This window comes from Apteryx mantelli, unplaced genomic scaffold (assembly GCF_036417845.1).
Source record: "Apteryx mantelli isolate bAptMan1 unplaced genomic scaffold, bAptMan1.hap1 HAP1_SCAFFOLD_175, whole genome shotgun sequence".
In the NCBI taxonomy this organism is placed as follows: Eukaryota; Metazoa; Chordata; class Aves; order Apterygiformes; family Apterygidae; genus Apteryx; species Apteryx mantelli.
The window spans coordinates 45,796-73,299 of NW_027118528.1; the positions used below are offsets into that span (position 1 = coordinate 45,796).

Sequence of the window (27,504 nt, forward strand, 5' to 3'; positions counted from 1 at the left end):
CCCGTGGCCAAGCCGTGACCATGCCACGATCCTGTGGCCACGCTGCAGCCATGCCATGACCTTCATGGCCATTCCATGATCTCCATGGCTATGCCATTGCCAAACCATGATCTTCATGGCCATGCCGTGACTCCGTGGCCATGCCGTAGCCATGTCATGACCCCCACGGCCATGCCACAACCCCGGTGGTCACGCCATAGCCATGCCACGACCTTCGTGGCCACGTTGGAGTCATGCCATGACCGTGAAGGTCATGCCGTAGCCATGCCATGATCTTCGTGGCCATATTGCAACCACCCCATGACACCCACGGCCATGCCATGGTCATGGAATGACCCCCGTGGCCATGCCTTGACCCCCGTGGCCAAGCTGTGACCATGCCATGCTCCTGTGGCCACGCTGCAGCCATGCCACGACCTTCACGGTCATGCCGTAACCACGTGGCCATGCCGTAGCCATGCTGTGGCTCCCCGTGGCCATGCCATGACCATGCCATGACCTTCACAGCCATGCCGTGACCCTCACGGCCATGCCGTAACCACACCGTGACCCCCGTAGACGTGCCGCGGCCACGCCGTGGTCCCCGCGGTGGCCGCGGCCGTGGCGGAGGGACTCACGCGGAGGTCGGTGACGCGGGCGAAGACGAGGTTGGTGAGGGCCTCGGTGAGGGCCAGGCGGGCGCCGGCGGCCGGGTCCAGGAGGCCCTTGATGGGCTGCTCGCCCAGCGCCGTGGCCGCCCCCACGGTGTCGAAGTGGGACAGGGCCACCACGGCCACGTCGGCCAGCGGCGTGTGCAGGGGGCCCACGCACTGCTGCTGGGCCACCAGCCCCGTCACCGAGCGGTCCACCTGCCCCCGGAGAGTGACATCAGCGAGGGGACACGGGCCGGGACACGTCGTGGAGGACACGAGGTGGGAAACATCGCAGGGGACGTGGGTTGGGACACGGGGTGGGGTACGGGGGGCACATGGGCCGGGACACGTGGGGGACAAGGTTGGGACACGTGGGGGACATGGGCCAGGACACGCCGGGGGGACATGGAGGCCACAAGACCATGGAGGGGAGCGAGGCCATGGAGGGGATCAAGGCCACAAGGGAGAAGGAGGCCACGGAGTGGCTGGAGGCCATGGAGAAGATGGAGGCCATGGAGGAGATGGAGACCATGGGAGGGGAACGAGGTCACAGAAGGGATGAAGACCACGGAGGGGATTGGGGTGACGAAGGGGATCGAGGCCATGAAGAGGATTGAGGCCACAGAGGAGAACGAGGCTCTGAAGGGAAATGAGGCCATGGAGAAGATGGAGGCCACAGAGGAGATGGAGGCCATGGGCAGGGAACGGGGACACGGAGAAGATGGAGACCACAGTGGAGATGGAGGCCACGAGAGGGGAACGAGGCCGTGAAGAGGATCAAGGCCACGGAGGACATCAAGGCCACGAAGGGGAATGAGGCCATGGAGGAGATGGTGGCCATGGAGGAGATGGAGGCCACGGGAGGGGAGCGAGGCCAGGGAGAGAAACGAGGCCACAGAGGGGAATGAGAACATGGAGGAGATAGAGATCATGGTGGAGATGGAGGCCGCGAGAGGGGAACAGGGCCACGAAGGGGATCAAGACCATGGAGGACATCAAGGCCAGGAAAGGGAATGAGGTCACAGAGGAGATGGAGGCCATGGAGGTGATGGGGACCATGCAAGGGGAATGAGGCCACGAAGGGGATCCAGACCATGGAGGACATCATGGCCAGGAAGGGGAACGAGGCCACAGAGGAGATGGAGACCATGCAGGAGATGGGGACCATGGGAGGGGAATGAGGCCACGAAGGGGATCAAGACCATGGAGGACATCAAGGCCAGGAAGGGGAACAAGGCCACGAAGAAGACAGTGGCCACCTTGGAGATGGAGGCCACATTGGAGATGGAGGCCACGGAGGAGATGGAGAGCATGGGAGGGGAACAAGGTCACGAAGAAGATGGTGGCCACCTCGGAGATGGAGGCCACGCTGGAGACGGAGGCCATGGAGGAGATGGAGACCATGGGAGGGGAACAAGGCCATGAAGAAGATGGTGGCCACCTCGGAGATGGAGGTCATGCTGGAGATGGAGGCCACGGAGAAGATGGAGGCCATGCAGGAGATGGGAACCATGGGAGGGGAATGAGGCCACGAAGGGGATCAAGACCACAGAGGATATCAAGGCCAGGAAGGGGAACGAGGCCACGAAGAAGATGGTGGCCACGTTGAAGATGGTGGCCACCTGGGAGATGGAGGCCACGGAGGAGATGGAGGCCACGTTGAAGACGGAGGCCACGTTGAAGACGGAGGCCACCTCGGAGACGGAGGCCAGGGGAGAGGATTGAGGCCACGAAGGGGATCAAGACCACGGAGGACATCAAGGCCAGGAAGGGGAACAAGGCCATGAAGAAGATGGAGGCCACATTGAAGATGGTGGCCACCTTGGAGATGGAGGCCACGGAGGAGATGGAGACCAGGGTAGAGGATGGAGGCCACGCTGGAGACGGAGGCCACGTTGAAGATGGAGACCAGGGGAGAGGATGGAGGCCACGAAGGGGATCAAGACCATGGAGGACACCAAGGCCAGGAAGGGGAACGAGGCCACAAGGAAGATGGTGGCCACCTTGGAGATGAAGACCACATTGAAGATGGAGGCCACGTTGAAGATGGAGGCCACATTGGAGATGGAGGCCATGGAAAAGATGGAGACCATGCAGGAGATGGGCACCATGGGAGGGGAACGAGGCCATGAAGAAGATCAAGACCACGGAGGACATCAAGGCCAGGAAGGGGAACGAGGCCACGAAGAAGATGGTGGCCACCTTGGAGACGGAGGCCACAGAGGAGACGGAGGCCAGGGGAGAGGATGGAGGCCACGTAGAAGACGGAGGCCACCTCGGAGACGGAGGCCAGGGGAGAGGACGGAGGCCACGGGCAGAGGCTCGAGGCCACGGGAGGGGGACGGTGGCCGCGGAAGGGACCCGGTGGCAGCACCCGGGCGTGGGTGGGGGCCACCCCGGGGTGCCACGGGTTACCTTGTTGGTGAGGTAGCGCTTGCTGGCCACCGCCGGCAGCCGCAGCACCCGCTCCAGCGCCCGGCGCACCGTCAACGCCGGCGGCAGGTTCAGGGGGCGCAAGACGGGGGGCTCCCGGCGCAGGGCGAACTCCTGGGGTGGGTGGGGGGCACCCAAAGGGGTTAGGGGGGGCACCCGGTCACCCATCGGGGTGGGGGGCACCCAAAATCGGGGTGCTGCACAACAAGGTGGGTCCCGTGGTCGGAGGTGGCCAGCACCAAGGAAGGAGGCAGGGGGGGCACCTAGATTTGGGGGGGGGTCCCTAGATCTTGAGGGCACCAACCATGGGTGGGGGGCACCCATGACTGCGGGGGAGGGGGGTGTCCCCAAAATGGGGGTGCCCCACGTGGGGGGGGGGTGTCCCCAAAACGGGGGGGTTCTGGGATTACGGAGGTCCCGTTTTTGGGGGGGGGGGTGGTGGCCAGCCCCAAAGGTCCCCAAATGTGGGGGTCCCCCGCTAGCACCCAAGGGGGACCCCGAGCGTTGAGGGTCCCCAGCTCCGCGTGGTCCCCAACACGGGGAGTCCCCAACTCCCGGGGGGGTCCCCGATATCACCTGAGGGGGGTCCCCACTCCCCATGGGGGTGTCCCCGTCCCCACTGGGGGGTCCCCAAACCCATTGGGGGGTCGCTGTCCCCATGGGGGGGTCCCCAAACCCATCGGAGGGTCCCCAATCCCCATTGGGGGGGTCACTGTCCCCATCGGGGGGTCCCCAAACCCATCGGAGGGTCCCCATCCCTATTGGGGGGGTCGCTGTCCCCATCGGGGGGTCCCCAAACCCATCGGAGGGTCCCCAATCCCCATTGGGGGGGTCACTGTCCCCATCGGGGGGTCCCCAAACCCATTGGAGGGTCCCCAATCCCCATTGGGGGGGGTCACTGTCCCCATCGGGGGGTCCCCAAACCCATCGGAGGGTCCCCAGTCCCCATTGGGGGGGTCACTGTCCCCATCGGGGGGTCCCCAAACCCATTGGAGGGTCCCCAAACCCCATTGGGGGGGTCGCTGTCCCCATCGGGGGGTCCCCAAACCCATCGGAGGGTCCCCAATCGCCATTGGGGGGGTCACTGTCCCCATGGGGGGTCCCCAAACCCATTGGAGGGTCCCCAAACCCCATTGGGGGGGTCACTGTCCCCATGGGGGGTCCCCAAACCCATCGGAGGGTCCCCAATCGCCATTGGGGGGGTCGCTGTCCCCATCGGGGGGTCCCCAAACCCATCGGAGGGTCCCCATCCCTATTGGGGGGGTCACTGTCCCCATGGGGGGTCCCCAAACCCATTGGAGGGTCCCCAGCCCCATTGGGGGGGTCACTGTCCCCATCGGGGGGTCCCCAAACCCATTGGAGGGTCCCCAAACCCATTGGGGGGGTCGCTGTCCCCATGAGGGGTCCCCAAACCCATTGGAGGGTCCCCAATCACCATTGGGGGGGTCGCTGTCCCCATCGGGGGGTCCCCAAACCCATCGGAGGGTCCCCAATCCCCATTGGGGGGGTCGCTGTCCCCATCGGGGGTCCCCAAACCCATCGGAGGGTCCCCAATCCCCATTGGGGGGGTCGCTGTCCCCATCGGGGGGTCCCCAAACCCATTGGAGGGTCCCCAATCACCATTGGGGGGGTCGCTGTCCCCATCGGGGGGTCCCCAAACCCATCGGAGGGTCCCCAATCCCCATTGGGGGGGTCACTGTCCCCATCGGGGGGTCCCCAAACCCATCGGAGGGTCCCCAATCCCCATTGGGGGGGTCACTGTCCCCATGGGGGGTCCCCAAACCCATCGGAGGGTCCCCAACCCCATTGGGGGGGTCACTGTCCCCATCGGGGGGTCCCCAAACCCATTGGAGGGTCCCCAATCGCCATTGGGGGGGGTCGCTGTCCCCATTGGGGGGGGTCACTGTCCCCATCGGAGGGTCCCCAAACCCATCGGAGGGTCCCCAATCCCCATTGGGGGGGTCGCTGTCCCCATTGGGGGTCCCCAAACCCATCGGAGGGTCCCCAATCCCCATTGGGGGGGTCGCTGTCCCCATCGGGGGGTCCCCAAACCCATCGGAGGGTCCCCAATCCCCATTGGGGGGGTCGCTGTCCCCATCGGGGGGTCCCCAAACCCATTGGAGGGTCCCCAAACCCATTGGGGGGGTCGCTGTCCCCATCGGGGGGTCCCCAAACCCATCGGAGGGTCCCCAATCCCCATTGGGGGGGTCACTGTCCCCATTGGGGGGTCCCCAAACCCATCGGAGGGTCCCCAATCCCCATTGGGGGGGTCACTGTCCCCATCGGGGGGTCCCCAAACCCATCGGAGGGTCCCCAATCCCCATTGGGGGGGTCGCTGTCCCCATGGGGGGTCCCCAAACCCATCGGAGGGTCCCCAATCCCCATTGGGGGGGTCGCTGTCCCCATGGGGGGTCCCCAAACCCATTGGAGGGTCCCCAATCGCCATGGGGGGGTCGCTGTCCCCATCGGAGGGTCCCCAAACCCATCGGAGGGTCCCCAATCCCCATTGGGGGGGTCGCTGTCCCCATCGGAGGGTCCCCAAACCCATCGGAGGGTCCCCAATCCCCATTGGGGGGTCACTGTCCCCATCGGGGGGTCCCCAAACCCATTGGAGGGTCCCCAATCCCCATTGGGGGGGGTCACTGTCCTCATCGGGGGGTCCCCAAACCCATTGGAGGGTCCCCAAACCCATTGGAGGGTCATTGTCCCCATTGGAGGTTCCCAGCCCCATCGTGGTGTCCCCAGCCCCTATGGGGGTCCCCTATGGGGGGGTCCCACCCCCCGCACCCATGGGTGCCCCCTCACCTTGCGGGGCATCTTGCCCAGCACCCACTCGAGCTCCAGGTCGACGGGGGTGGGGAGCCCCTCGTGGGACCCCCCCTCGGGCACGGGGGACGCCAGGTCGTCCACCAGCACGATCTGGGGGGGGGGGGGACGGGGGGGGTCAGCAGGGACGGGCGCCACCTCTGTCACCTGCTCTGTCACCCCAGGGAGACCCTGGAACCTCCCAGGACTTCCCTGACCCAAAGGGACCCTCAAACCTCCCCCACGTCCCTCCATGTCCCCCATGTCCCTCCATGTCCCTCCATGTCCCCCCATGTCCCTCATGTCCCTCCATGTCCCTCCATGTCCCCCCATGTCCCCCATGTCCCTCCATGTCCCTCCATGTCCCCCCATGTCCCCCACGTCCCTCCATGTCCCCCCATGTCCCCCATGTCCCTCCATGTCCCTCCATGTCCTCCATGTCCCTCCATGTCCCTCCATGTCCTCCATGTCTCTCATGTCCCCCCATGTCCTTCCATGTCCCCCATGTCCCTCCATGTCCCTCCATGTCCTTCCATGTCCCTCCATGTCCCTCCATGTCCCCCATGTCCCCCCATGTCCCTCCATGTCCCCCCATGTCCCTCATGTCTCTCCATGTCTCTCCATGTCCCTCCATGTCCCTCCATGTCCTCCATGTCCCCCATGTCCCCCCATGTCCCTCCATGTCCCCCATGTCCCTCCATGTCCCTCCATGTCCCTCCATGTCCCCCCGTGTCCCTCCATGTCCCTCTATGTCCCTCCATGTCCCCCCATGTCCCTCCATGTCCCCCATGTCCCTCCATGTCCCCCCATGTCCCTCCATGTCCCCCCATGTCCCTCCATGTCCTCCATGTCCCTCCATGTCCCCCATGTCCCCCCATGTCCCTCCATGTCCCTCCATGTCCCTCCATGTCCCCCCATGTCCCTCCATGTCCCCCCATCTCCATGTATCCCAATGTCCCCCATCTCCATGTCCCTCCATGTCCCCCATGTCCCTCCATGTCCCTCCATGTCCCTCCATGTCCCCCATGTCCCTCCATGTCCCTCCACGTCTTCCATGTCCTCCATGTCCCTCCCTGTCCCCCATGTCCATGTCCTCCATGTTCTGCCATGTCCCCCCATGTCCCCCCATGTCCCTCCATGTCCCTCCATGTCCCCCCATGTCCCCCCATGTCCCCATGTCCCTCCATGTCCCCCATCTCCATGTCTCCCAATGTCCCCCATGTCCCCCCATGTCCCCACATCCCCGCGTCCCCGCCGTGTCCCCCCCCCCCGCCCCCGCGTCCCCGCGTCCCCGTACCCGCCCGTCGCCGGTGACGGTGCCCACGACGTGCAGGGGACAGCGCTCGCGCCGCGCCAGCCGCTGCAGCCGGGCCACCCGCGGGGGCCGCACCAGCAGCGCGTTCGACTCCTGGTACTCGGCGCCCCAGATCTCCAGCAGGCTCAGCGTGGGGTCGCCCAGCTGCGCCCACCCGTCAGCACCCATGGGTGCTCCGGGGTGGGGGTGGGCAGTGATGGGGACAGGAGGGATGGGGTCAGGGCACCCATGGGTGCGCCGGGGATGGGCGTGGGGAGCGTCCCGGGGTTGGGGCATCTGAGGGTGCTGCAGGGTCAAAGGGCCACCTGGGGTCAAGGACACCCAAGGGTGCTCCAGGGTCCAGGGGCCACCTGGGGTCAAGGACACCCAAGGGTGCTCCAGGGTCCAGGGGCCACCTGGGGTCAAGGACACCCAAGGGTGCTCCAGGGTCAAGGGGCCACCTGGGGTCAAGGGCACCCAAAGGTGCTCCAGGGGTCAAGGGGCCACCAGGGGTCAAGGACACCCAAGGGTGCTCCAGGGTCAAGGGGCCACCTGGGGTCAAGGACACCCACGGGTGCTCCAGGGTGAAGGGGCCACCTGGGGTCAAGGGCACCCAAAGGTGCTCCAGGATCAAGGGGCCACCAGGGGTCAAGGACACCCAAGGGTGCTCCAGGGTCAAGGGGCCACCTGGGGTCAAGGACACCCAGGGGTGCTCCAGGGTCAAGGGCCACCTGGGGTCAAGGGCACCCAAGGGTGCTCCAGGGTCAAGGGGCCACCAGGGGTCAAGGGCACCCAAGGGTGCTCCAGGGTCCAGGGGCCACCTGGGGTCAAGGGCACCCAAAGGTGCTCCAGGATCAAGGGCCACCTGGGGTCAGGGACACCCAAGGGTGCTCCAGGGTCAAGGGGCCACCTGGGGTCAAGGGCACCCAAAGGTGCTCCAGGATCAAGGGCCACCTGGGGTCAAGGGCACCCAAGGGTGCTCCAGGGTCAAGGGGCCACCTGGGGTCAAGGGCACCCAAGGGTGCTCCAGGGTCAAAGGCCACCTGGGGTCAGGGACACCCAAAGGTGCTCTGGGGTCAAGGGGCCACCTGGGGTCAAGGACACCCAAGGGTGCTCCGGGGTCAAGGGCCACCAGGGATCAGGGACACCCAAAGGTGCTCCAGGCTCAAGGGCCACCTGGGGTCAAGGGCACCCAAGGGTGCTCCAGGGTCCAGGGGCCACCTGGGGTCAAGGACACCCAAGGGTGCTCCAGGGTCCAGGGGCCACCTGGGGTCAAGGGCACCCAAAGGTGCTCTGGGGTCAAGGGGCCACCAGAGGTCAGGGACACCCAGGGTGACGGTGCCATGGGCCGGGGGGGGGGACGCCGAGGGGCACCCAGGGGTGGGGGTGGGGGCGGCACCCACGGGTGGGGTGGGGGTGACACCCACGGGTGGGGGGTACCTGGAAGCGGCTGGCGTAGATGACGGCCCCGGCCGGCTCGCTGATCTCCTTCAGGACGTTGCCTGGGGACATGGGGACGTTGGGGACAACTCGGGGACACCCCGGGGTCCGTCCCCCCCCTGCGCTCACGGGGGCACCCTGACCTCTCTGATCCCCCCTATTGACTGGTCCCCTGGGTGTCCCCATGTCCTCCGGGTGTCCCCCACGTCCCCTAGGTGTCCCCATGTCCCCTTGATGTCCCCAGTGTCTCCTGGGTGTCCCCATGGTGTCCCCATACCATTGCCACCGGCACCCTGGTCGTGGATGCTGCACACGGGGTTGTCCTCGCCGCTCTCCACGCGGCCCCGTGTCCCCCCGTGTCCCACGTCCCCATGGTGTCCCCATGTCCCCCATGGCGTCCCCATGTCCCCATGGTGTCCCCGTGTCCCCAGGGTGTCCCCATGTCCCCAGGGTGTCCCCGTGTCCCCGTACCGTTGCCGCCGGCGCCCTGGTCGTGGATGCTGCACACGGGATCGTCCTCGCCGCTCTCCACGCGGCCCCGTGTCCCCCCGTGTCCCACATCCCCATGGTGTCCCCGTGTCCCCAAGGTGTCCCCGTGTCCCCAGGGCGTCCCCATGTCCCCAGGGTGTCCCCGCATCCCCGTACCGTTGCCGCCGGCGCCCTGGTCGTGGATGCTGCACACGGGATCGTCCTCACCACTCTCCACGTGGCCCCGTGTCCCCCCGTGTCCCACGTCCCCACGGTGTCCCCGTGTCCCCTTGGTGTCCCCATGTCCCCTTGATGTCCCCAGGGTGTCCCCGCGTCCCCGTACCATTGCCGCCGGCGCCCTGGTCGTGGATGCTGCACACGGGGTTGTCCTCGCCGCTCTCCACGCGGCCCCGTGTCCCCCTGTGTCCCACATCCCCATGGTGTCCCCGTGTCCCCATGGTGTCCCCATGTCCCCAAGGTGTCCCCAGGGCATCCCCGTGTCCCCGTACCGCTGCCGCCGGCGCCCTGGTCGTGGATGCTGCACACGGGGTTGTCCTCGCCGCTCTCCACGCGGCCCCGTGTCCCCCCGTGTCCCACGTCCCCACGGTGTCCCCGTGTCCCCATGGCGTCCCCATGTCCCCAAGGTGTCCCCAGGGTGTCCCCGTGTCCCCAGGGTGTCCCCGCGTCCCTGTACCGTTGCCGCCGGCGCCCTGGTCGTGGATGCTGCACACGGGGTTGTCCTCGCCGCTCTCCACGCAGCCCCGTGTCCCCCCGTGTCCCACGTCCCCACGGTGTCCCCATGTCCCCATGGTGTCCCCATGTCCCCAAGGTGTCCCCAGGGCGTCCCCGCGTCCCCGTACCGTTGCCGCCGGCGCCCTGGTCGTGGATGCTGCACACGGGGTTGTCCTCGCCGCTCTCCACGCGGCCCCGTGTCCCCCCGTGTCCCACGTCCCCACGGTGTCCCCGTGTCCCCATGGTGTCCCCATGTCCCCAAGGTGTCCCCAGGGTGTCCCCGTGTCCCCGTACCGTTGCCGCCGGCGCCCTGGTCGTGGATGCTGCACACGGGATTGTCCTCGCCGCTCTCCACGCGGCCCCGTGTCCCCCCGTGTCCCACGTCCCCACGGTGTCCCCGTGTCCCCATGGCGTCCCCATGTCCCCAAGGTGTCCCCAGGGCGTCCCCGTGTCCCCGTACCGTTGCCGCCGGCGCCCTGGTCGTGGATGCTGCACACGGGATTGTCCTCGCCGCTCTCCACGCGGCCCCGTGTGCCCCCATGTCCCACGTCCCCACGGTGTCCCCGTGTCCCCATGGTGTCCCCATGTCCCCAAGGTGTCCCCAGGGTGTCCCCGTGTCCCCGTACCGTTGCCGCCGGCGCCCTGGTCGTGGATGCTGCACACGGGGTTGTCCTCGCCGCTCTCCACGCGGCCCCGTGTCCCCCCGTGTCCCACGTCCCCATGGTGTCCCCGTGTCCCCCATGGCGTCCCCATGTCCCCAAGGTGTCCCCAGGGTGTCCCCGCGTCCCCGTACCGTTGCCGCCGGCGCCCTGGTCGTGGATGCTGCACACGGGGTTGTCCTCGCCGCTCTCCACGCGGCCCCGTGTCCCCCCGTGTCCCACGTCCCCATGGCGTCCCCGTGTCCCCATGGTGTCCCCATGTCTCCTAGGTGTCCCCATGTCCCCAGGGTGTCCCCGTGTCCCCGTACTGTTGCCGCCGGTGCCCTGGTCGTGGATGCTGCACACGGGGTTGTCCTCGCCACTCTCCACGCAGCCCCGTGTCCCCCCGTGTCCCACGTCCCCATGGCGTCCCCGTGTCCCCATGGTGTCCCCATGTCCCCAAGGGGTCCCCAGGGCGTCCCCGTGTCCCCGTACCGTTGCCGCCGGCGCCCTGGTTGTGGATGCTGCACACGGGGTTGTCCTCTCCGCTCTCCACGCGGCCCCGTGTCCCCCCGTGTCCCATGTCCCCAAGGTGTCCCCATGGTGTCCCCGTGTCCCCAGGGTGTCCCCAGGGTGTCCCCGCGTCCCCGTACCGTTGCCGCCGGCGTCCTGGTCGTGGATGCTGCACACGGGGTTGTCCTCGCCGCTCTCCACGCGGCCCCGTGTGCCCCCGTGTCCCACGTCCCCATGGCGTCCCCGTGTCCCCATGGTGTCCCCATGTCCCCAAGGTGTCCCCAGGGCGTCCCCGCGTCCCCGTACCGTTGCCGCCGGCGCCCTGGTCGTGGATGCTGCACACGGGGTTGTCCTCGCCGCTCTCCACGCGGCCCCGTGTCCCCCCGTGTCCCACGTCCCCAAGGTGTCCCCATGTCCCCAAGGTGTCCCCATGTCCCCAAGGTGTCCCCGTGTCCCCGTACCGTTGCCACCGGCGCCCTGGTTGTGGATGCTGCACACGGGGTTGTCCTCGCCGCTCTCCACGCGGCCCCGTGTCCCCCCGTGTCCCACGTCCCCATGGCATCCCCGTGTCCCCATGGTGTCCCCATGTCCCCAAGGTGTCCCCAGGGTGTCCCCGCGTCCCCGTACCGTTGCCGCCGGCGCCCTGGTCGTGGATGCTGCACACGGGGTTGTCCTCGCCGCTCTCCACGCAGCCCCGCAGCACCCGGTTCATCTTCTGCTCCATCTCGGCGTCCCCTCGCTGCACGGCCCCCGCGTCCCGCTCGGCCGCGTTGTCACCTTGCACCTGGGGACGGGGACGCCGCCGGGTGGGGACGCCGCGGGGACGCCACGGGGATGCGCTGGGGATGGGACACCCTGGGGACAGGGGCACCCTGGGGACAGGGGCACCTTGGCTACGGGACACCTTGGGGTTGGGGACACCTTGGGGACATGGTCACCCTGGGGATGGGACACCCTGGGGATGGGACACCCTGGGGACAGGGACACCCTGGATAGGGACACCTGGGGGATGGGGACACCTTGGGGACACGGACACCCTGGGGAGGAGACACCTTGGGGACAGGGACACCCTGAATAGGGACACCTGGGGGATGGGGACACCTTGGGGACACAGACACCCCAGGGATGGGACACCTGGGGGATGGGACACCCTGGGGATGGGACCCCCTGGGGACAGGGGCACCCTGGGGACAGGGGCACCTTGGCTACGGGACACCTTGGGGTTGGGGACGCCTTGGGGACACAGACACCCTGGGGATGGGACACTATGGGGACAGGGACACCCTGGATAGGGACACCTGGGGGGTGGGGACACCTTGTGGACAGGGGCACCCTGGGGACAGGGGCACCTTGGCTACGGGACACCTTGGGGTTGGGGACACCTTGGGGACAGGGACACCCTGGATAGGGACACCTGGGGGATGGGGACACCTTGGGGACACGGACACCCTGGGGATGGGACACTATGGGGACAGGGACAGCCCAGGGAGGAGACACTATGGGGACAGGGACACCCTGGCTAGGGACATCTGGGGGGTGGGGACACCTTGGGGACACGGACACCCCGGGGAGGAGACACCTTGGGGACAGGGACACCCCAGGGATGGGACACCTGGGGGATGGGACACCCTGGGGATGGGACCCCCTGGGGACAGGGGCACCCTGGGGACAGGGGCACCTTGGCTATGGGACACCTGGGGGATGGGGACACCTTGGGGACACGGACACCCTGGGGATGGGACACTATGGGGACAGGGACACTCTGGGCAGGGGGCACTTGGGGGATGGTGACACCTTGGGGACAGTGACACCCCAGGGATGGGACACCCTGGGCAGGGGACATGCTGGGGATGGGACACCTTGGGGACAATGACACCCCAGGGAAGGGACACTATGGGGACAGGAACACTCTGGGGACAGGATGTCTGGGGGATGGTGACACCCTGGGGACAGTGACACCTGGGGACAAGGGCATCCTGGGGATGGGACACCCTGGGGACAGGGTCACCCTGGGCTGGGGACACACTGGGGACAAGGACAACCCGGGGAGGGGACACCCTGGGGACAGCAACACCCTGGGGACAGCGACACCCCAGGGAGGGAACACTATGGGGATGGGGACACCCTGGCTAGGGACACCTGGGGGGTGGTGACACCTTGGGGACAGCGACACCCCGGGGAGCGGACACTATGGGGACAGGGACACCTTGGCTATGGGACACCTGGGGGATGGTGACACCTTGGGGACAGTGACACCCTGGGGAGGGGACACGTTGGGGACAGGGACACCTTGGCTATGGGACACCTGGGCGATGGTGACACCTTGGGGATGGGACACCCCGAGGAGGGGACACCTTGGGGACAGGGACACCCAGGGGAGGGGACACCTTGGGGACAGGGACACCCTGGGCAGGGGACACGTTGGGGATGGGACACCCTGGGGACAGCGACACCCCAGCGAGGGGACACTATGGGGACAGTGACACCCTGGCAAGGGAACACCTTGGTGAGGGAATGCTCTGGAGAGGGGACACCTTGGGGACAGGGTCACCCTGCACAGGGGACACTACAGGGACAGAGACACTCTGGGCAGGGGGCACTTGGGGGATGGTGACACCATGGGAATGGGACATCCCAGGGAGGAGACACTATGGGGACAGGGACACCTTGGCTATGGGACACCTAGGGGATGGTGACACCCTGGGGACAGGGACACCCCAGGTAGGGGACACTATGGGGACAGGGACGCCTTGGCTATGGGACACCTAGGGGATGGTGACACCCTGGGGACAGGGACACCCTGGGGAGGAGACACCTTGGGGACAGGGACACTCCAGGGATGGGACACCTGGGGGATGGGACATCCTGGGCAGGGGGCACCTGGGGGATGGTGACACCTTGGGGACAGTGACACCCTGGGGAGGGGACACGTTGGGGACAGGGACACCTTGGCTATGGGACACCTGGGCGATGGTGACACCTTGGGGATGGGACACCCCGAGGAGGGGACACCTTGGGGACAGGGGCACCCAGGGGAGGGGACACTATGGGGACATGGACACCTTGGGGATAGGACACCTAGGGGATGGTGACACCCTGGGGACAGTGACACCCTGGCAAGGGGATCTCCCGGGGATGGGGACACCCTGGGCAGGGGACACGTTGGGGACAGGGACACCTTGGCTATGGGACACCTGGGGGATGGTGACACCTTGGGGATGGGACACTTGGGGATGGTGACACCTTGGCTATGGGACACTTGGGGGATGGTGACATCCTGGGGACAGGGACACCCCAGGGATGGGACACCCCGGGGAGGGGACACCTAGGGGATGGGGACACCTTGGGGACAGCGACACCCCGGGGCAGGGGACATGACGGAGACCGTGCCCCCCCCATCCCCCCCTTGTCCCCCCCCCTTGTCCCCCCTCCCCCGCTCCCCTGGGGCAGGCAGGGGGGAGGGGACACACACAGGGGACAGAGGGGTCCCCGTGTCCCCCCCCCGAGGTGCCACCCGTCCCCCCCGGTACCTGCACGGAGGAGGCGGCCCCCCCCCCGACGCCGATGCGGTACACGGGACCCCCCACCTTCACCACCAGCATCCCTGGGGGGGGGGGACACGGGGCGATTTTGGGGGGTCACGGGGATTTGGGGGGGTCCCCGGGGTCCCCATGAGGTTTTGGGGGGTCCTGGGGGGGCCCTGGGGGGGATTTTGGGGTCCCCGCTGGGATGGGGGGGTGAATAGGGGGATTTGGGGGGGTCCCCGGGGTCCCCATGAGGTTTTGGGGGTCCCTGGGGGGTTATTGGGGGTCCCCCGAGGTCCCCATGGGGATTTGGGTGTCCACGGGTGGGATTTGGGGGTCCCCATGGGGATTTGGGGGTCCCCGAGGTCCCCATGGGGATATGGGTGGCCATGGGTGGGATTTGGGGGTCCCCATGGGGATTTGGGGGTCCATGGGTGGGATTTGGGTGGCCATGGGTGGGATTTGGGGGTCCCCATGGGGATTTGGGGGTCCATGGGTGGGATTTGGGGGTCCCCTGAGGGTCCCCATGGGGATTTGGGTGTCCACGGGTGGGATTTGGGGGTCCCCATGGGGATTTGGGGGTCCCCGAGGTCCCCATGGGGATATGGGTGGCCATGGGTGGGATTTGGGGGTCCCCATGGGGATTTGGGGGTCCCCGAGGTCCCCATGGGGATATGGGTGGCCATGGGTGGGATTTGGGGGTCCCCATGGGGATTTGGGGGTCCATGGGTGGGATTTGGGGGTCCCCATGGGGATTTGAGGGTCCCCCGAGGTCCCCATGAGGATTTGGGTGTCCATGGGTGGGATTTGAGGGTCCCAATGGGGATTTGGGGGTCCCACAGGGTCCCCATGGGGATTTGGGTGGCCACGGGTGGGATTTGGGTGTCCATGGTTGGGATTTGGGGGTCACCCTGGGGGTTTGGGGGGTCCCACGGGGTCCCCATGGGGATTTGGGTGGCCACGGGTGGGATTTGGGTGTCCATGGGTGGGATTTGAGGGTCACCCTGGGGATTTGGGGGTCCCTCGAGGTCCCCATGGGGATTTGGGTGTCCATGGGTGGGATTTAGGGGTCCCCATGGGGATTTGAGGGTCCCCCGAGGTCCCCATGAGGATTTGGGTGTCCATGGGTGGGATTTGAGGGTCACCCTGGGGTTCCCATGGGGATTTGGGTGTCCACGGGTGGGATTTGGGGGTCCCAATGGGGATTTGGGGGTCCCACAGGGTCCCCATGGGGATTTGGGTGGCCATGGGTGGGATTTGGGTGTCCATGGTTGGGATTTGGGGTCACCCTGGGGATTTGGGGGTCCCCCTGGGGTCCCCATGGGGATTTGGGTGGCCACGGGTGGGATTGGGGGTCCATGGGTGGGATTTGGGGGTCACCCTGGGGATTTGGGTGTCCCCCGGGGTCCCCATGGGGATTTGGGGGTCCATGGGTGGGATTTGGGGGTCCCCCGAGGTCCCCATCGGGATTTGGGTGTCCACGGGTGGGATTTGAGGGTCCCCCTGGGGTCCTCCTGGGGATTTGGGGGCGCCGGGTGGGATTTGGGGGTCCCCCGAGGTCCCCATGGGGATTTGGGTGTCCATGGGTGGGATTTGGGGGTCCCCATGGGATTTGGGGGTCCCTCGAGGTCCCCAAGGGGATTTGGGTGGCCATGGGTGGGATTTGGGGGTCCATGGGTGGGATTTGGGGGTCACCCTGGGGATTTGGGTGTCCCCCGGGGTCCCCATGGGGATTTGGGTGTCCATGGGTGGGATTTGAGGGTCACCCTGGGGTTCCCATGGGGATATGGGTGTCCATGGGTGGGATTTGGGGGTCCCCATGGGGATTTGGGGGTCCCCCGAGGTCCCCATTGGTATTTGGGTGTCCACAGGTGGGATTTGAGGGTCACCCTGGGGATTTGGGGGTCCCCTGAGGGTCCCCATGGGGATTTGGGTGTCCACAGGTGGGATTTGGGTGTCCCTGGGTGGGATTTGGGGGTCCCCATGGGGATTTGGGGGTCCCTCGAGGTCCCCATGGCGATTTGGGTGTCCACGGGTGGGATTTGGGGGTCCCCTGAGGGTCCCCATTGGGATTTGGGTGTCCATGGGTGGGATTTGGGGGTCCCCATGGGGGTTTGGGGGTCCCCCGGGGTCCCCATGGGGATTTGGGTGGCCATGGGTGGGATTTGGGGGTCCCCATGGGGATTTGGGGGTTCCCGAGGTCCCCATGGGGATTTGGGTGTCCATGGGTGGGATTTGAGGGACCCCCTGGGGATTTGGGGGTCCATGGGTGGGATTTGGGGGTCCATGGGTGGGATTTGAGGGTCACCCTGGGGATTTGGGGGTCCCTCGAGGTCCCCATGGGGATTTGGGTGTCCATGGGTGGGATTTGAGGGTCACCCTGGGGGTTTGGGGGGTCCCACGGGGTCCCCATGGGGATTTGGGTGTCCATGGGTGGGATTTGGGGGTCACCCTGGGGTCCCCATGGGGATATGGGTGGCCATGGGTGGGATTTGGGGGTCCCCAAGGGGATTTGGGGGTCCCCCGAGGTCCCCATTGGTATTTGGGTGTCCACGGGTGGGATTTGAGGGTCACCCTGGGGATTTGGGTGTCCCCCGGGGTCCCCATGGGGATTTGGATGTCCACGGGTGGGATTTGGGGGTCCATAGGTGGGATTTGGGGGTCCCCATGGGGATTTGGGGGTCCCCCGAGGTCCCCATGGGGATTTGGGGGTCCATGGGTGGGATTTGGGGGTCCCCCGAGGTCCCCATCGGGATTTGGGTGTCCACGGGTGGGATCTGAGGGTCCCCCTGGGGTCCTCCTGGGGATTAGGGGTGCCAGGGTGGGATTTGGGGGCGCCGGGTGGGATTTGGGGGCGCCGGGGTGGGATTTGGGGGTGCCGGAGGGGGTGGGGTGGGGGGCTCACCGGGTTGGGGGGGCTCCTTGCGGACGTGGGCGTCCTCGATGGCGCCGATGCCACCGCTGAACATGATGGGCTTGATCCACTCGCGGCGCTCGCCGCCGGGCAGCACCTGCCCGAAGGAGCGGGCGAAGCCTGGGGACGTCACCCGCGGCGTCACCCGCGTGTCCCCACCCCGTCCCGGCACCCCACGTACCCCCACATCCCCCCCCCCGGCCGGGAGAACCCACCCCGAGGAGCCCACGAGGTCATGGTGGACCAGCACCCATGGTGGCACCAACCCCCATGAGCTCAACCATGGTGGCACCAACAAGATCACCCGGGATGTCACCTGTGGTGTCACCCACAGCGCCCGTGTCCCACCCCCGACACCCCACGTACCCCCAAATTCCCCCCCTGGGCAGGAGAACCCACCCCAAGGAGCCCACGAGGTCATGGTGGACCAGCACCCGTGGTGGCACCAACACCCGTGAGCACAACCATGGTGGCACCAGCAAGATCACCCGGGATGTCACCCGCGGTGTCACCCACAGCACCCGTGGCAATCCACATACCCCTGGGAGCACCCCAAATCCGCCCCCCTCCCCAGCAGAGCCCCACTGGGGACAGGGACACCTGGAGAAGCCTGGGGGACATCGCCCGTGGTGTCACCTGTGGTGTCACCCACATCCCCAAAAGCCCGGGGTCACCAAGGTCATGGGGGTCCCTTGAGGTCCCAGGAGGGTCCCCAAGTGTCCCTGGGGGTCCCCAAGGCCGTGAGGGTCTCTGGGCACCTTGGGAAGGTCCGCAAGCTCATGGGGGCCCCCAAGTGTCCCTGAGAGGTCCCCAAGTGTCCCCATGGGGTCCCCACATGTCCCTGGGGGGTTCCCAAAGCCATGAGGGTCTCTGGGCACCTTGGGAGGGTCCCCAACCTCATGGTGGTCCCCAAGTGTCCCCAAGTGTCCCTGGGGGTCCCCAAGGCCGTGAAGGTCTCAGGGCACCTTGGGAGGGTCCCCAAGCTCATGGGGGTCCCCAAATGTCCCTAAGAGGTCCCCAAGTGTCCCCAGAGGGTCCCCACATGTCCCTGGGGGTCCCCAAGGCCGTGAAGGTCTCTGGGCACCCTCAGAGGGTCCCCAAGCTCATGGGGGTCCCCAAGTGTCCATGGAGGTCCCCAAGGCCATGAGGGTCTCTGGGCACCTTGGGGGAGGGTCCCCAAGCTCATGGGGGTCCCCAAGTGTCCCCAAGTGTCCCCAAGGCCGTGAAGGTCTCAGGGCACCTTGGGAGGGTCCCCAAGGTCACGGGGGTCCCCAAGTGTCCCCAAGTGTCCCCAAGGCCGTGAAGGTCTCAGGGCACCTTGGGAGGGTCCCCAAGGTCACGGGGGTCCCCAAGTGTCCCCGAGTGTCCCCAAGGCCATGAAGGTCTCTGGGCACCTTGGGAGGATCCCCAAGCTCATGGGGGTCCCTAAGTGTCCCCAAGGCCATGAGGGTTTCTGGGCACCTTGGGAAGGTCACCAAGGTCATGGGGATCCCCAAGTGTCCCTGGGGGGGTCCCCAAGTGTCCCCAAGTGTCCCCAAGGCCATGAGGGTCTCTGGGCACCCTCAGAGGGTCCCCAAGCTCATGGGGGTCCCCAAGTGTCCCTAGAATGTCCCCACATGTCCCTGTGTGACCCAAGACCACGAGGGTGTCTGGGCACCCTCAGAGGGTCCCCAACCTCACGGGGGTCCCCAAGTGTCCCCAAGCGTCCCCAAGGCCATGAAGGTCTCAGGGCACCTTGGGAGGGTCCCGAAGGTCACGGGGGTCCCCGAGTGTCCCCGAGTGTCCCCAAGTGTCCCCAAGGCTGTGAAGGTCTCAGGGCACCTTGGGAGGGTCCCCAAGCTCATGGGGGTCCCCAAGTGTCCCCAAGTGTCCCCAAGGCCGGGAAGGTCTCAGGGCACCTTGGGAGGGTCCCCAACCTCATGGGGGTCCCCAAGTGTCCCCAAGCGTCCCCAAGGCCATGAGGGTCTCAGGGCACCTTGGGAGGGTCCCCAAGGTCATGGTGGTCCCCAAGCGTCCCCAGGTGTCCCTGGGGGGTCCCCAAAGCCACAAGGGTGTCTAGGCACCCTCAGAGGGTCCCCAACCTCACAGGGGTCCCCAAGTGTCCCCAAGGCCGTGAAGGTCTCTGGGCACCCTCAGAGGGTCCCCAAGCTCATGGGGGTCCCCAAGTGTCCCCAAGTGTCCGTGGGGTCCCCAAGTGTCCCCAAGTGTCCCCAAGGCCATGAGGGTTTCTGGGCACCTTGGGAGGGTCCCCAAGGTCATGAGGGTCCCCAAGTGTCCCTGGGGGGTCCCCAAGGGTCCCCAAGGCCGTGAAGGTCTCAGGGCACCTTGGGAGGGTCCCCAAGCTCACAGGGGGTCCCCAAGTGTCCCCAAGCGTCCCCAAGGCCGTGAGGGTCTCAGGGCACCTTGGGAGGGTCCCCAAGGTCATGGTGGTCCCCAAGCGTCCCCAGGTGTCCCTGGGGGGTCCCCAAAGCCACAAGGGTGTCTAGGCACCCTCAGAGGGTCCCCAACCTCACGGGGGTCCCCAAGTGTCCCCAAGCGTCCCCAAGGCCGTGAAGGTCTCAGGGCACCTTGGGAGGGTCCCCAAGGTCATGGTGGTCCCCAAGCGTCCCCAGAATGTCCCCAAGTGTCCCTGGGGGTCCCCAAGACCACGAGGGTTTCTGGGCACCTTGGGAGGGTCCCCAAGCTCATGGGGGGTCCCCAAGTGTCCCCAAGGCCGTGAAGGTCTCAGGGCACCTTGGGAGGGTCCCCAACCTCACAGTGGGTCCCCAAGTGTCCCCAAGTGTCCCTGGGGGGTCCCCAAGTGTCCATGGGGTCCCCAATGCCATGAGGGTCTCTGGGCACCTTGGGAGGGTCCCCAAGCTCATGGGGGGTCCCCAAGTGTCCCCAAGGCCGTGAAGGTCTCAGGGCACCTTGGGAGGGTCCCCAACCTCACGGTGGGTCCCCAAGTGTCCCCAAGTGTCCCTGGGGGGTCCCCAAGTGTCCATGGGGTCCCCAAGGCCATGAGGGTGTCTGGGCACCTTGGGAGGGTCCCCAACCTCACGGTGGGTCCCCAAGTGTCCCCAAGTGTCCCTGGGGGGTCCCCAAGTGTCCATGGGGTCCCCAAGGCCATGAGGGTGTCTGGGCACCTTGGGAGGGTCCCCAACCTCATGGGGGGTCCCCAAGTGTCCCCAAGGCCGTGAAGGTCTCAGGGCACCTTGGGAGGGTCCCCAACCTCACGGTGGGTCCCCAAGTGTCCCCAAGTGTCCCTGGGGGGTCCCCAAGTGTCCATGGGGTCCCCAAGGCCATGAGGGTGTCTGGGCACCTTGGGAGGGTCCCCAACCTCATGGGGGGTCCCCAAGTGTCCCCAAGGCCGTGAAGGTCTCTGGGCACCTTGGGAGGGTCCCCAAGCTCACGGGGGGTCCCCAAGTGTCCCCAAGTGTCCCTGGGGGGTCCCCAAGTGTCCATGGGGTCCCCAAGGCCACGAGGGTTTCTGGGCACCTTGGGAGGGTCCCCAAGCTCATGGGGGGTCCCCAAGTGTCCCCAAGGCTGTGAAGGTCTCAGGGCACCTTGGGAGGGTCCCCAAGCTCACGGGGGTCCCCAAGTGTCCCCATGTGTCCCTGGGGGGTCCCCAAGGCCGTGAAGGTCTCTGGGCACCTTGGGAAGGTCCGCAAGCTCATGGGGGTCCCCAAGTGTCCCCAGGGGTCCCCAAAGCCGTGAAGGTCTCTGGGCACCCTCAGAGGGTTCCCGACCTCATGGGGGTCCCCAAGTGTCCCCAAGTGTCCCTGGGGTCCCCAAGGCCGTGAAGGTCTCTGGGCACCTTGGGAGGGTCCTCAAGCTCATGGGAGTCCCCAAGTGTCCCCAAGTGTCCCTGGGGGGTCCCCAAGTGTCCATGGGGTCCCCAAGGCCACGAGGGTTTCTGGGCACCTTGGGAGGGTCCCCAAGCTCATGGGGGGTCCCCAAGTGTCCCCAAGGCCGTGAAGGTCTCAGGGCACCTTGGGAGGGTCCCCAAGCTCACGGGGGGTCCCCAAGCGTCCCCGAGTGTCCCTGGGGGGTCCCCAAGTGTCCATGGGGTCCCCAAGGCCACGAGGGTTTCTGGGCACCTTGGGAGGGTCCCCAAGCTCATGGGGGGTCCCCAAGTGTCCCCAAGGCCGTGAAGGTCTCAGGGCACCTTGGGAGGGTCCCCAAGCTCACGGGGGGTCCCCAAGTGTCCCCAAGTGTCCCTGGGGGGTCCCCAAGTGTCCATGGGGTCCCCAAGGCCATGAGGGTGTCTGGGCACCTTGGGAGGGTCCCCAAGCTCATGGGGGGTCCCCAAGTGTCCCCAAGTGTCCCCGAGTGTCCCCAAGGCCGTGAAGGTCTCAGGGCACCTTGGGAGGGTCCCCAAGCTCATGGTGGTCCCCAAGTGTCCCCGAGTGTCCCCGAGTGTCCCCGAGGGTCCCCAAGGCCGTGAGGGTCTCTAGGTACCTTGGGAGGGTCCCCAAGCTCATGGGGGTCCCCAAGTGTCCCCGAGGCCGTGAAGGTCTCAGGGCACCTTGGGAGGGTCCCCAAGCTCACGGGGGGTCCCCAAGCGTCCCCGAGTGTCCCCGAGTGTCCCCGAGGGGGGGGTCCCCGCTCACCGGCCAGCAGCGGCTCCCCGAACTTGTTGCCGTAGTCGCTGGCGCCGTCGCTGGCGCCGAGGGCCACCTCGAGGGGCCGGGCGAAGGTTTCGGGGTACGGCTGCGCCCCGTCTTCCCACGGCAGCTCGTAGCCTGGCCGGGGGACACGGGGGGTTTGGGGGTGCCCCGGGGGGGTCCACGGGGTCGTGGGGGGATCTTGGGGGGTCCCAAGGGGGTTTGAGGGGGGTCCCAGGGGGTTTTGGGGGGCTCCTGGGGGATCTTGGGGGGTCCCAAGGGGTTTTGGGGGGTCCCAGGGGGTTTTGGGGGGCTCCTGGGGGGATCTTGGGGGGTCCCAAGGGGGTTTGGGGGGTCCCAGGGGGTTTTGGGGGGCTCCTGGGGGATTTTGGGGGGTCCCAAGGGGTTTGGGGGGGTCCCAGGGGGTTTTGGGGGGCTCCTGGGGGATTTTGGGGGGTCCCAAGGGGTTTGGGGGGGTCCCAGGGGGTTTTGGGGGGCTCCTGGGGGATCTTGGGGGGTCCCAAGGGGTTTGAGGGGGTCCCAGGGGGTTTTGGGGGGCTCCTGGGGGGGTCTTGGGGGGTCCCAAGGGGTTTTGGGGGGTCCCAGGGGGTTTTGGGGGGCTCCTGGGGGGGTCTTGGGGGGTCCCAAGGGGTTTTGGGGGGTCCCAGGGGGTTTTGGGGGGCTCCTGGGGGGGTCTTGGGGGGTCCCAAGGGGTTTTGGGGGTCCCAGGGGGTTTTGGGGGGGCTCCTGGGGGGATCTTGGGGTGTCCCAAGGGTTTGGGGGGGTCCCAGGGGGTTTTGGGGGGCTCCTGGGGGGATCTTGGGGGGTCCCAAGGGGTTTTGGGGGGCACGGGAGGGTTTTGGGGGGCTCCTGGGGGGGTCTTGGGGGGTCCCAAGGGTTTGGGGGGCCCCAGGGGGTTTGGGGGGGCTCCTGGGGGATTTTGGGGGATCCCAAGGGGTTTTGGGGGGTCCCAGGGGTTTTGGGGGGCTCCTGGGGGATCTTGGGGGGTCCCAAGGGTTTGGGGGGGGTCCCAGGGGGTTTTGGGGGCTCCTGGGGATCTTGGGGGGTCCCAGGGGGTTTGGGGGGCTCCTGGGGGGGTCTTGGGGGTCTCAAGGGGTTTTGGGGGGTCCCAGGGGGTTTTGGGGGGCTCCTGGGGGGATCTTGGGGGGTCCCAAGGGTTTGGGGGGTCCCAAGGAGTTTTGGGGGGCTCCTGGGGGATCTTGGGGGGTCCAAGGGGTTTTGGGGGGCACGGGAGGGTTTTGGGGGCTCCTGGGGGGGTCTTGGGGGGTCCCAAGGGGTTTTGGGGGGCACGGGAGGGTTTTGGGGGGCTCCTGGGGGATCTTGGGGGGTCCCAAGGGGTTTGGGGGGGTCCCAGGGGGTTTTGGGGGGCTCCTGGGGAGATCTTGGGGGGTCCCAAGGGTTTGGGGGGCCCCAGGGGCTTTTGGGGGGCTCCTGGGGGGATCTTGGGGGGTCCCAAGGGGTTTTGGGGGGCCCCAGGGGCTTTTGGGGGGCTCCTGGGGGGATCTTGGGGGGTCCCAAGGAGTTTTGGGGGGCTCCTGGGGGGATCTTGGGTGTCCCAAGGGTTTGGGGGGGTCCCAAGGGTTTTGGGGGGCTCCTGGGGGGATCTTGGGGGGTCTCAAGGGGTTTTGGGGGGGTCCCAGGGGGCTTTGGGGGGCTCCTGGGGAGATTTTGGGGGGTCCCAAGGGGTTTGGGGGGGGTCCCAGGGGGTTTTGGGGGGGCCCTTGGGGGGATCTTGGGGGGTCCCAAGGGGTTTGGGGGGGTCCCAGGGGGTTTTAGGGGGCTCCTGGGGGGATCTTGGGGGGTCCCAGGGGGTTTGGGGGGGTCCCAGGGGGTTTTGGGGGGCTCCTGGGGGGATTTTGGGGGGTCCCAGGGGGTTTGGGGGGTCCCAGGGGGTTTTGGGGGGCCCTTGGGGGATCTTGGGGGGTCCCAAGGGGTTTGGGGGGGTCCCAGGGGGTTTTAGGGGGCTCCTGGGGGGATCTTGGGGGGTCCCAGGGGGTTTGGGGGGGTCCCAGGGGGTTTTGGGGGGCTCCTGGGGGGATCTTGGGGGGTCCCAGGGGGTTTGGGGGGTCCCAGGGGGTTTTGGGGGTCCCAGGGGGTTTTGGGGGGCTCCTGGGGGATTTTGGGGGGTCCCAGGGGGTTTTGGGGGGTCCCAGGGGGTTTTGGGGGCTCCTGGGGGGATCTTGGGGGGTCCCAGGGGGTTTTGGGGGCCCCAGGGGGTTTTGGGGGGCTCCTGGGAGGATCTTGGGGGGTCCCAGGGGTTTGGGGGGCCCCAGGGGGTTTTGGGGGGCTCCTGGGGGGATCTTGGGGGGTCCCAAGGGGTTTGGGGGGGGTCCCAGGGGGTTTTGGGGGGCTCCTGGGGGGATCTTGGGGGGTCCCAAGGGTTTGGGGGGGTCCCAGGGGGTTTTGGGGGCTCCTGGGGGGATTTTGGGGGGGTCCCAAGGGTTTGGGGGGGTCCCAGGGGGTTTTGGGGGGCTCCTGGGGGATTTTGGGGAGTCCCAAGGATTTTGGGGGGTCCCAGGGGGTTTTGGGGGCTCCTGGGGGATCTTGGGGGGTCCCAAGGGTTTGGGGGGGTCCCAGGGAGATTTGGGGGTGCTGGGTGGGATTCTGGGGGTGCCAGGGGGGATTTTGGGGGTACTGGGGTGGATTTTGGGGTGCCGAGTTGGATTTTGAGGGGAACCAGTGGGTTTTGGGGGTGCCGGGTGTGATTTTGGGGGTGCCAGGGTGGATTTGGGTTGCTGGGTGTGATTTTGGGGGTACCGGGGTGGATTTTGGGGGTTCCAGGGGAATTTTGGGGGTGCCGGGGGATGTTGGGGTGCGGGGGGGCCTTTGGGGGTACCGGGGTGGATTTTGGGGTACCAGGGGGATTTTGGGGGCACCGGGGTGGATTTTGGGGCACCGGGTGTGATTTTGGCGGTAAAGGGGGGATTTTGGGGCACCGGGTGTGATTTTGGGGGTGCCAGGGCAGATTTTGGGGGTACCGGGGGGATTTTGTTGGTGCTAGGGGGGATTTTGGGGGTGCCAGGTGTGATTTTTGGGGTTTCCAGGGGAATTTTGGGGTGCCGGGTGTGATTTTGGGGTTTCCAGGGGGATTTGGGGGTGCCAGGGTGGATTTTGGGGGTACCGGGTGGATGTTGGGGTGCTGGGGGGAGTTTGGGGGTGCCGGGGTGGATTTTGGGGGTAGCGGGGGGATTTTGGGGTGTAGGGTGTGATTTTGGGGTGCCGGGTGTGATTTTGGGGGTACCAGGGTGTATTTTGGGGGTGTCCCAGGTATTTGGGTGTACCAGGGGGATTTTGGGGTACCAGGTGGGATTTTGAGGGTGCAGGGTGGATTTTGGGGTGCCGGGTGTGATTTTGGGGGTACTGGGGGATTTTGGGTGCCGGGGTGGATTTGAGGGTGCCGGGTGTGATTTTGGGGGTACCGGGGTGGATTTTGGGGTGCTGGGAGTATTTTGGGGGTGTCCCGGGGATTTTGGGGTTACCAAGGGGATGTTGGGGTGCCGGGTGTGATTTTGGGGGTGCCGGGGGGATGTTGGGGTGCCGGGTGGGATTTTGGGGGTACCGGGGTGGATTTTGGGGTGCCGGGTGTGATTTTGGGTACCGGGGTGGATTTTGGGGGTGCCGGGGGGATGTTGGGGTGCCGGGTGTGATTTTGGGGGTACCGGGGTGGATTTTGGGGTGCTGGGGAGTATTTTGGGGGTGTCCCGGGGATTTTGGGGTTACCAAGGGGATGTTGGGGTGCCGGGTGGGATTTTGGGGGTACCGGGGTGGATTTTGGGGTGCTGGAGAGTATTTTGGGGGTGTCCCGGGGATTTTGGGGTTACCAAGGGGATGTTGGGGTGCCGGGTGTGATTTTGGGGGTGCCGGGGGGATGTTGGGGGTGCCGGGTGTGATTTTGGGGGTACCAGGGGGATTTTGGGGTGCTGGGAGTATTTTGGGGGTGTCCCGGGGATTTTGGGGTTACCAAGGGGATGTTGGGGTGCCGGGTGGGATTTTGGGGGTGCCGGGGGGATTTTGGGGGTACCGGGGGGATGTTGGGGTGCCGGGGGGGATGTTGGGGTGCCGGGTGGGATTTTGGGGGTGCCGGGGGGATGTTGGGGTGCCGGGGGGGGGGGGCGGTTTGGGGGGCTCACCGGGGACGAGGAGGTTGCCGAAGCTGTAGCCGGCGGTGCCGGCGATGACGTGGGCTCCGCGCCCGGTGCAACTGCACGTCCCGGATGCGGCCCCCCGTGCCCGTGGTGGCGCCGCTGAAGGGGGCCACGGCTGCCCGGGGGCGGGGCCTCGTCACGCCCCGCCCACACCCTGGGAACACCCCGCCCACACCGCAAGGCCACGCCCCCCCGCCTCCCTCCTCCCCCCCCCCGGCTGCTGCTGCCTCGCACCTTTCTGCTCCCCCTCCAGGAGCAGAATGCACCGCTTGGCCACGCCCCCTCCCTCAGGCCACGCCCCCTAATACGAGGCCACGCCCCTATGCAGGCCACGCCCCCCCCCGTGCAGCCACAAGCGCTGCCCTGCTGTCTCCGGACCACGCCCCCCCCCAGCCCCGCCCCCTACCCCAGCACTGGGGGGGAGAGGTGCTGGCCACGCCCCCCAGGCCGGGACCACGCCCCCAGGCCGCTGGCCACGCCCCCTCCCCTCCAGGCTGGATCTGCGCCTCCCCAGGGCAATTGGTGACTCCGGATTTGCCCCCCACACCCCACCCCCCAGCCCTGGATCTGCCCCCTTCCAGCCCCTGTATTTGCCCCCCCCAGCCCCATATCTGCCCCCCCCAGCCCCGTATCTGCCCCACCAGCCCCGTATTTGCCTCCCCCAGCCCCATATCTGCCCCCCTCAGCCCCATATCTGCCCCCACAGCCCTGTATCTGCCCCACCAGCCCCGTATTTGCCCCACCAGCCCCGTATTTGCCCCTCTCAGCCCCATATCTGCCCCATAGCCCCATATCTGCCCCCCCAGCCCCATAGACGCCCCCAACCCCATATCTACCCCCAGCCTCATATTTGCCCCCCTAGCCTCCTATTTGCCCCCCAGCCTCATATTTGCCCCCCAGCCCCATATTTACCCCCCAGCCTCCTATTTGCCCCCCCAGCCTCATATTTGCCCCCCCAGCCCCATATTTACCCCCCCAACCCCATAGATGCCCCAACCCCATATCTACCCCCAGCCCCCATATCTGCCCCCCCCAGCCCCGTATTTGCCCCCCTCAGCCCTATATCTGCCCCCATAGCCCCATATCTGCCCTCCCAGCCCCGTATCTACCCCCCCAGCCCCGTATTTACCCCCCCCATAGCCCCGTCTTTGCCCCCCCCCCACCCCCAGCTTCGCCCCCTCGGGCTCGACGCTGGGGGAAGTTGTGGGTCTCGGCGGTGAAGATGACGTGCCGGGTGGTGGTGCGCTTCTCGAAGGGGCTGGGCCGCGCCGGGTCCTGGGGCCACAGCGCCGCCACCGCCACCCCCCGGATGGCGCTGGGGGGGGCACCCGGGCTGCCGTCACCCAGGGGTGCCCCCCC

The 27,504-nt window shown here is 67.1% G+C and overlaps 1 protein-coding gene across 1 annotated transcript in view; it reads right to left on the reverse strand.

Annotated features, from left to right (window-relative positions):
- LOC106484338 (phosphoribosylformylglycinamidine synthase) overlaps positions 1 to 27,504 on the reverse strand; it is a 58,763-nt gene that overhangs the window by 20,063 nt on the left and 11,196 nt on the right. Inside the window, 12 exon segments of the mRNA XM_067316909.1 lie at positions 618 to 848; positions 3,048 to 3,179; positions 5,871 to 5,984; positions 7,168 to 7,329; positions 8,605 to 8,666; positions 11,583 to 11,739; positions 14,486 to 14,559; positions 17,385 to 17,513; positions 21,986 to 22,117; positions 26,131 to 26,200; positions 26,202 to 26,260; positions 27,336 to 27,460. Of these exon segments, the coding sequence (XP_067173010.1) occupies positions 618 to 848; positions 3,048 to 3,179; positions 5,871 to 5,984; positions 7,168 to 7,329; positions 8,605 to 8,666; positions 11,583 to 11,739; positions 14,486 to 14,559; positions 17,385 to 17,513; positions 21,986 to 22,117; positions 26,131 to 26,200; positions 26,202 to 26,260; positions 27,336 to 27,460 (1,447 nt within the window).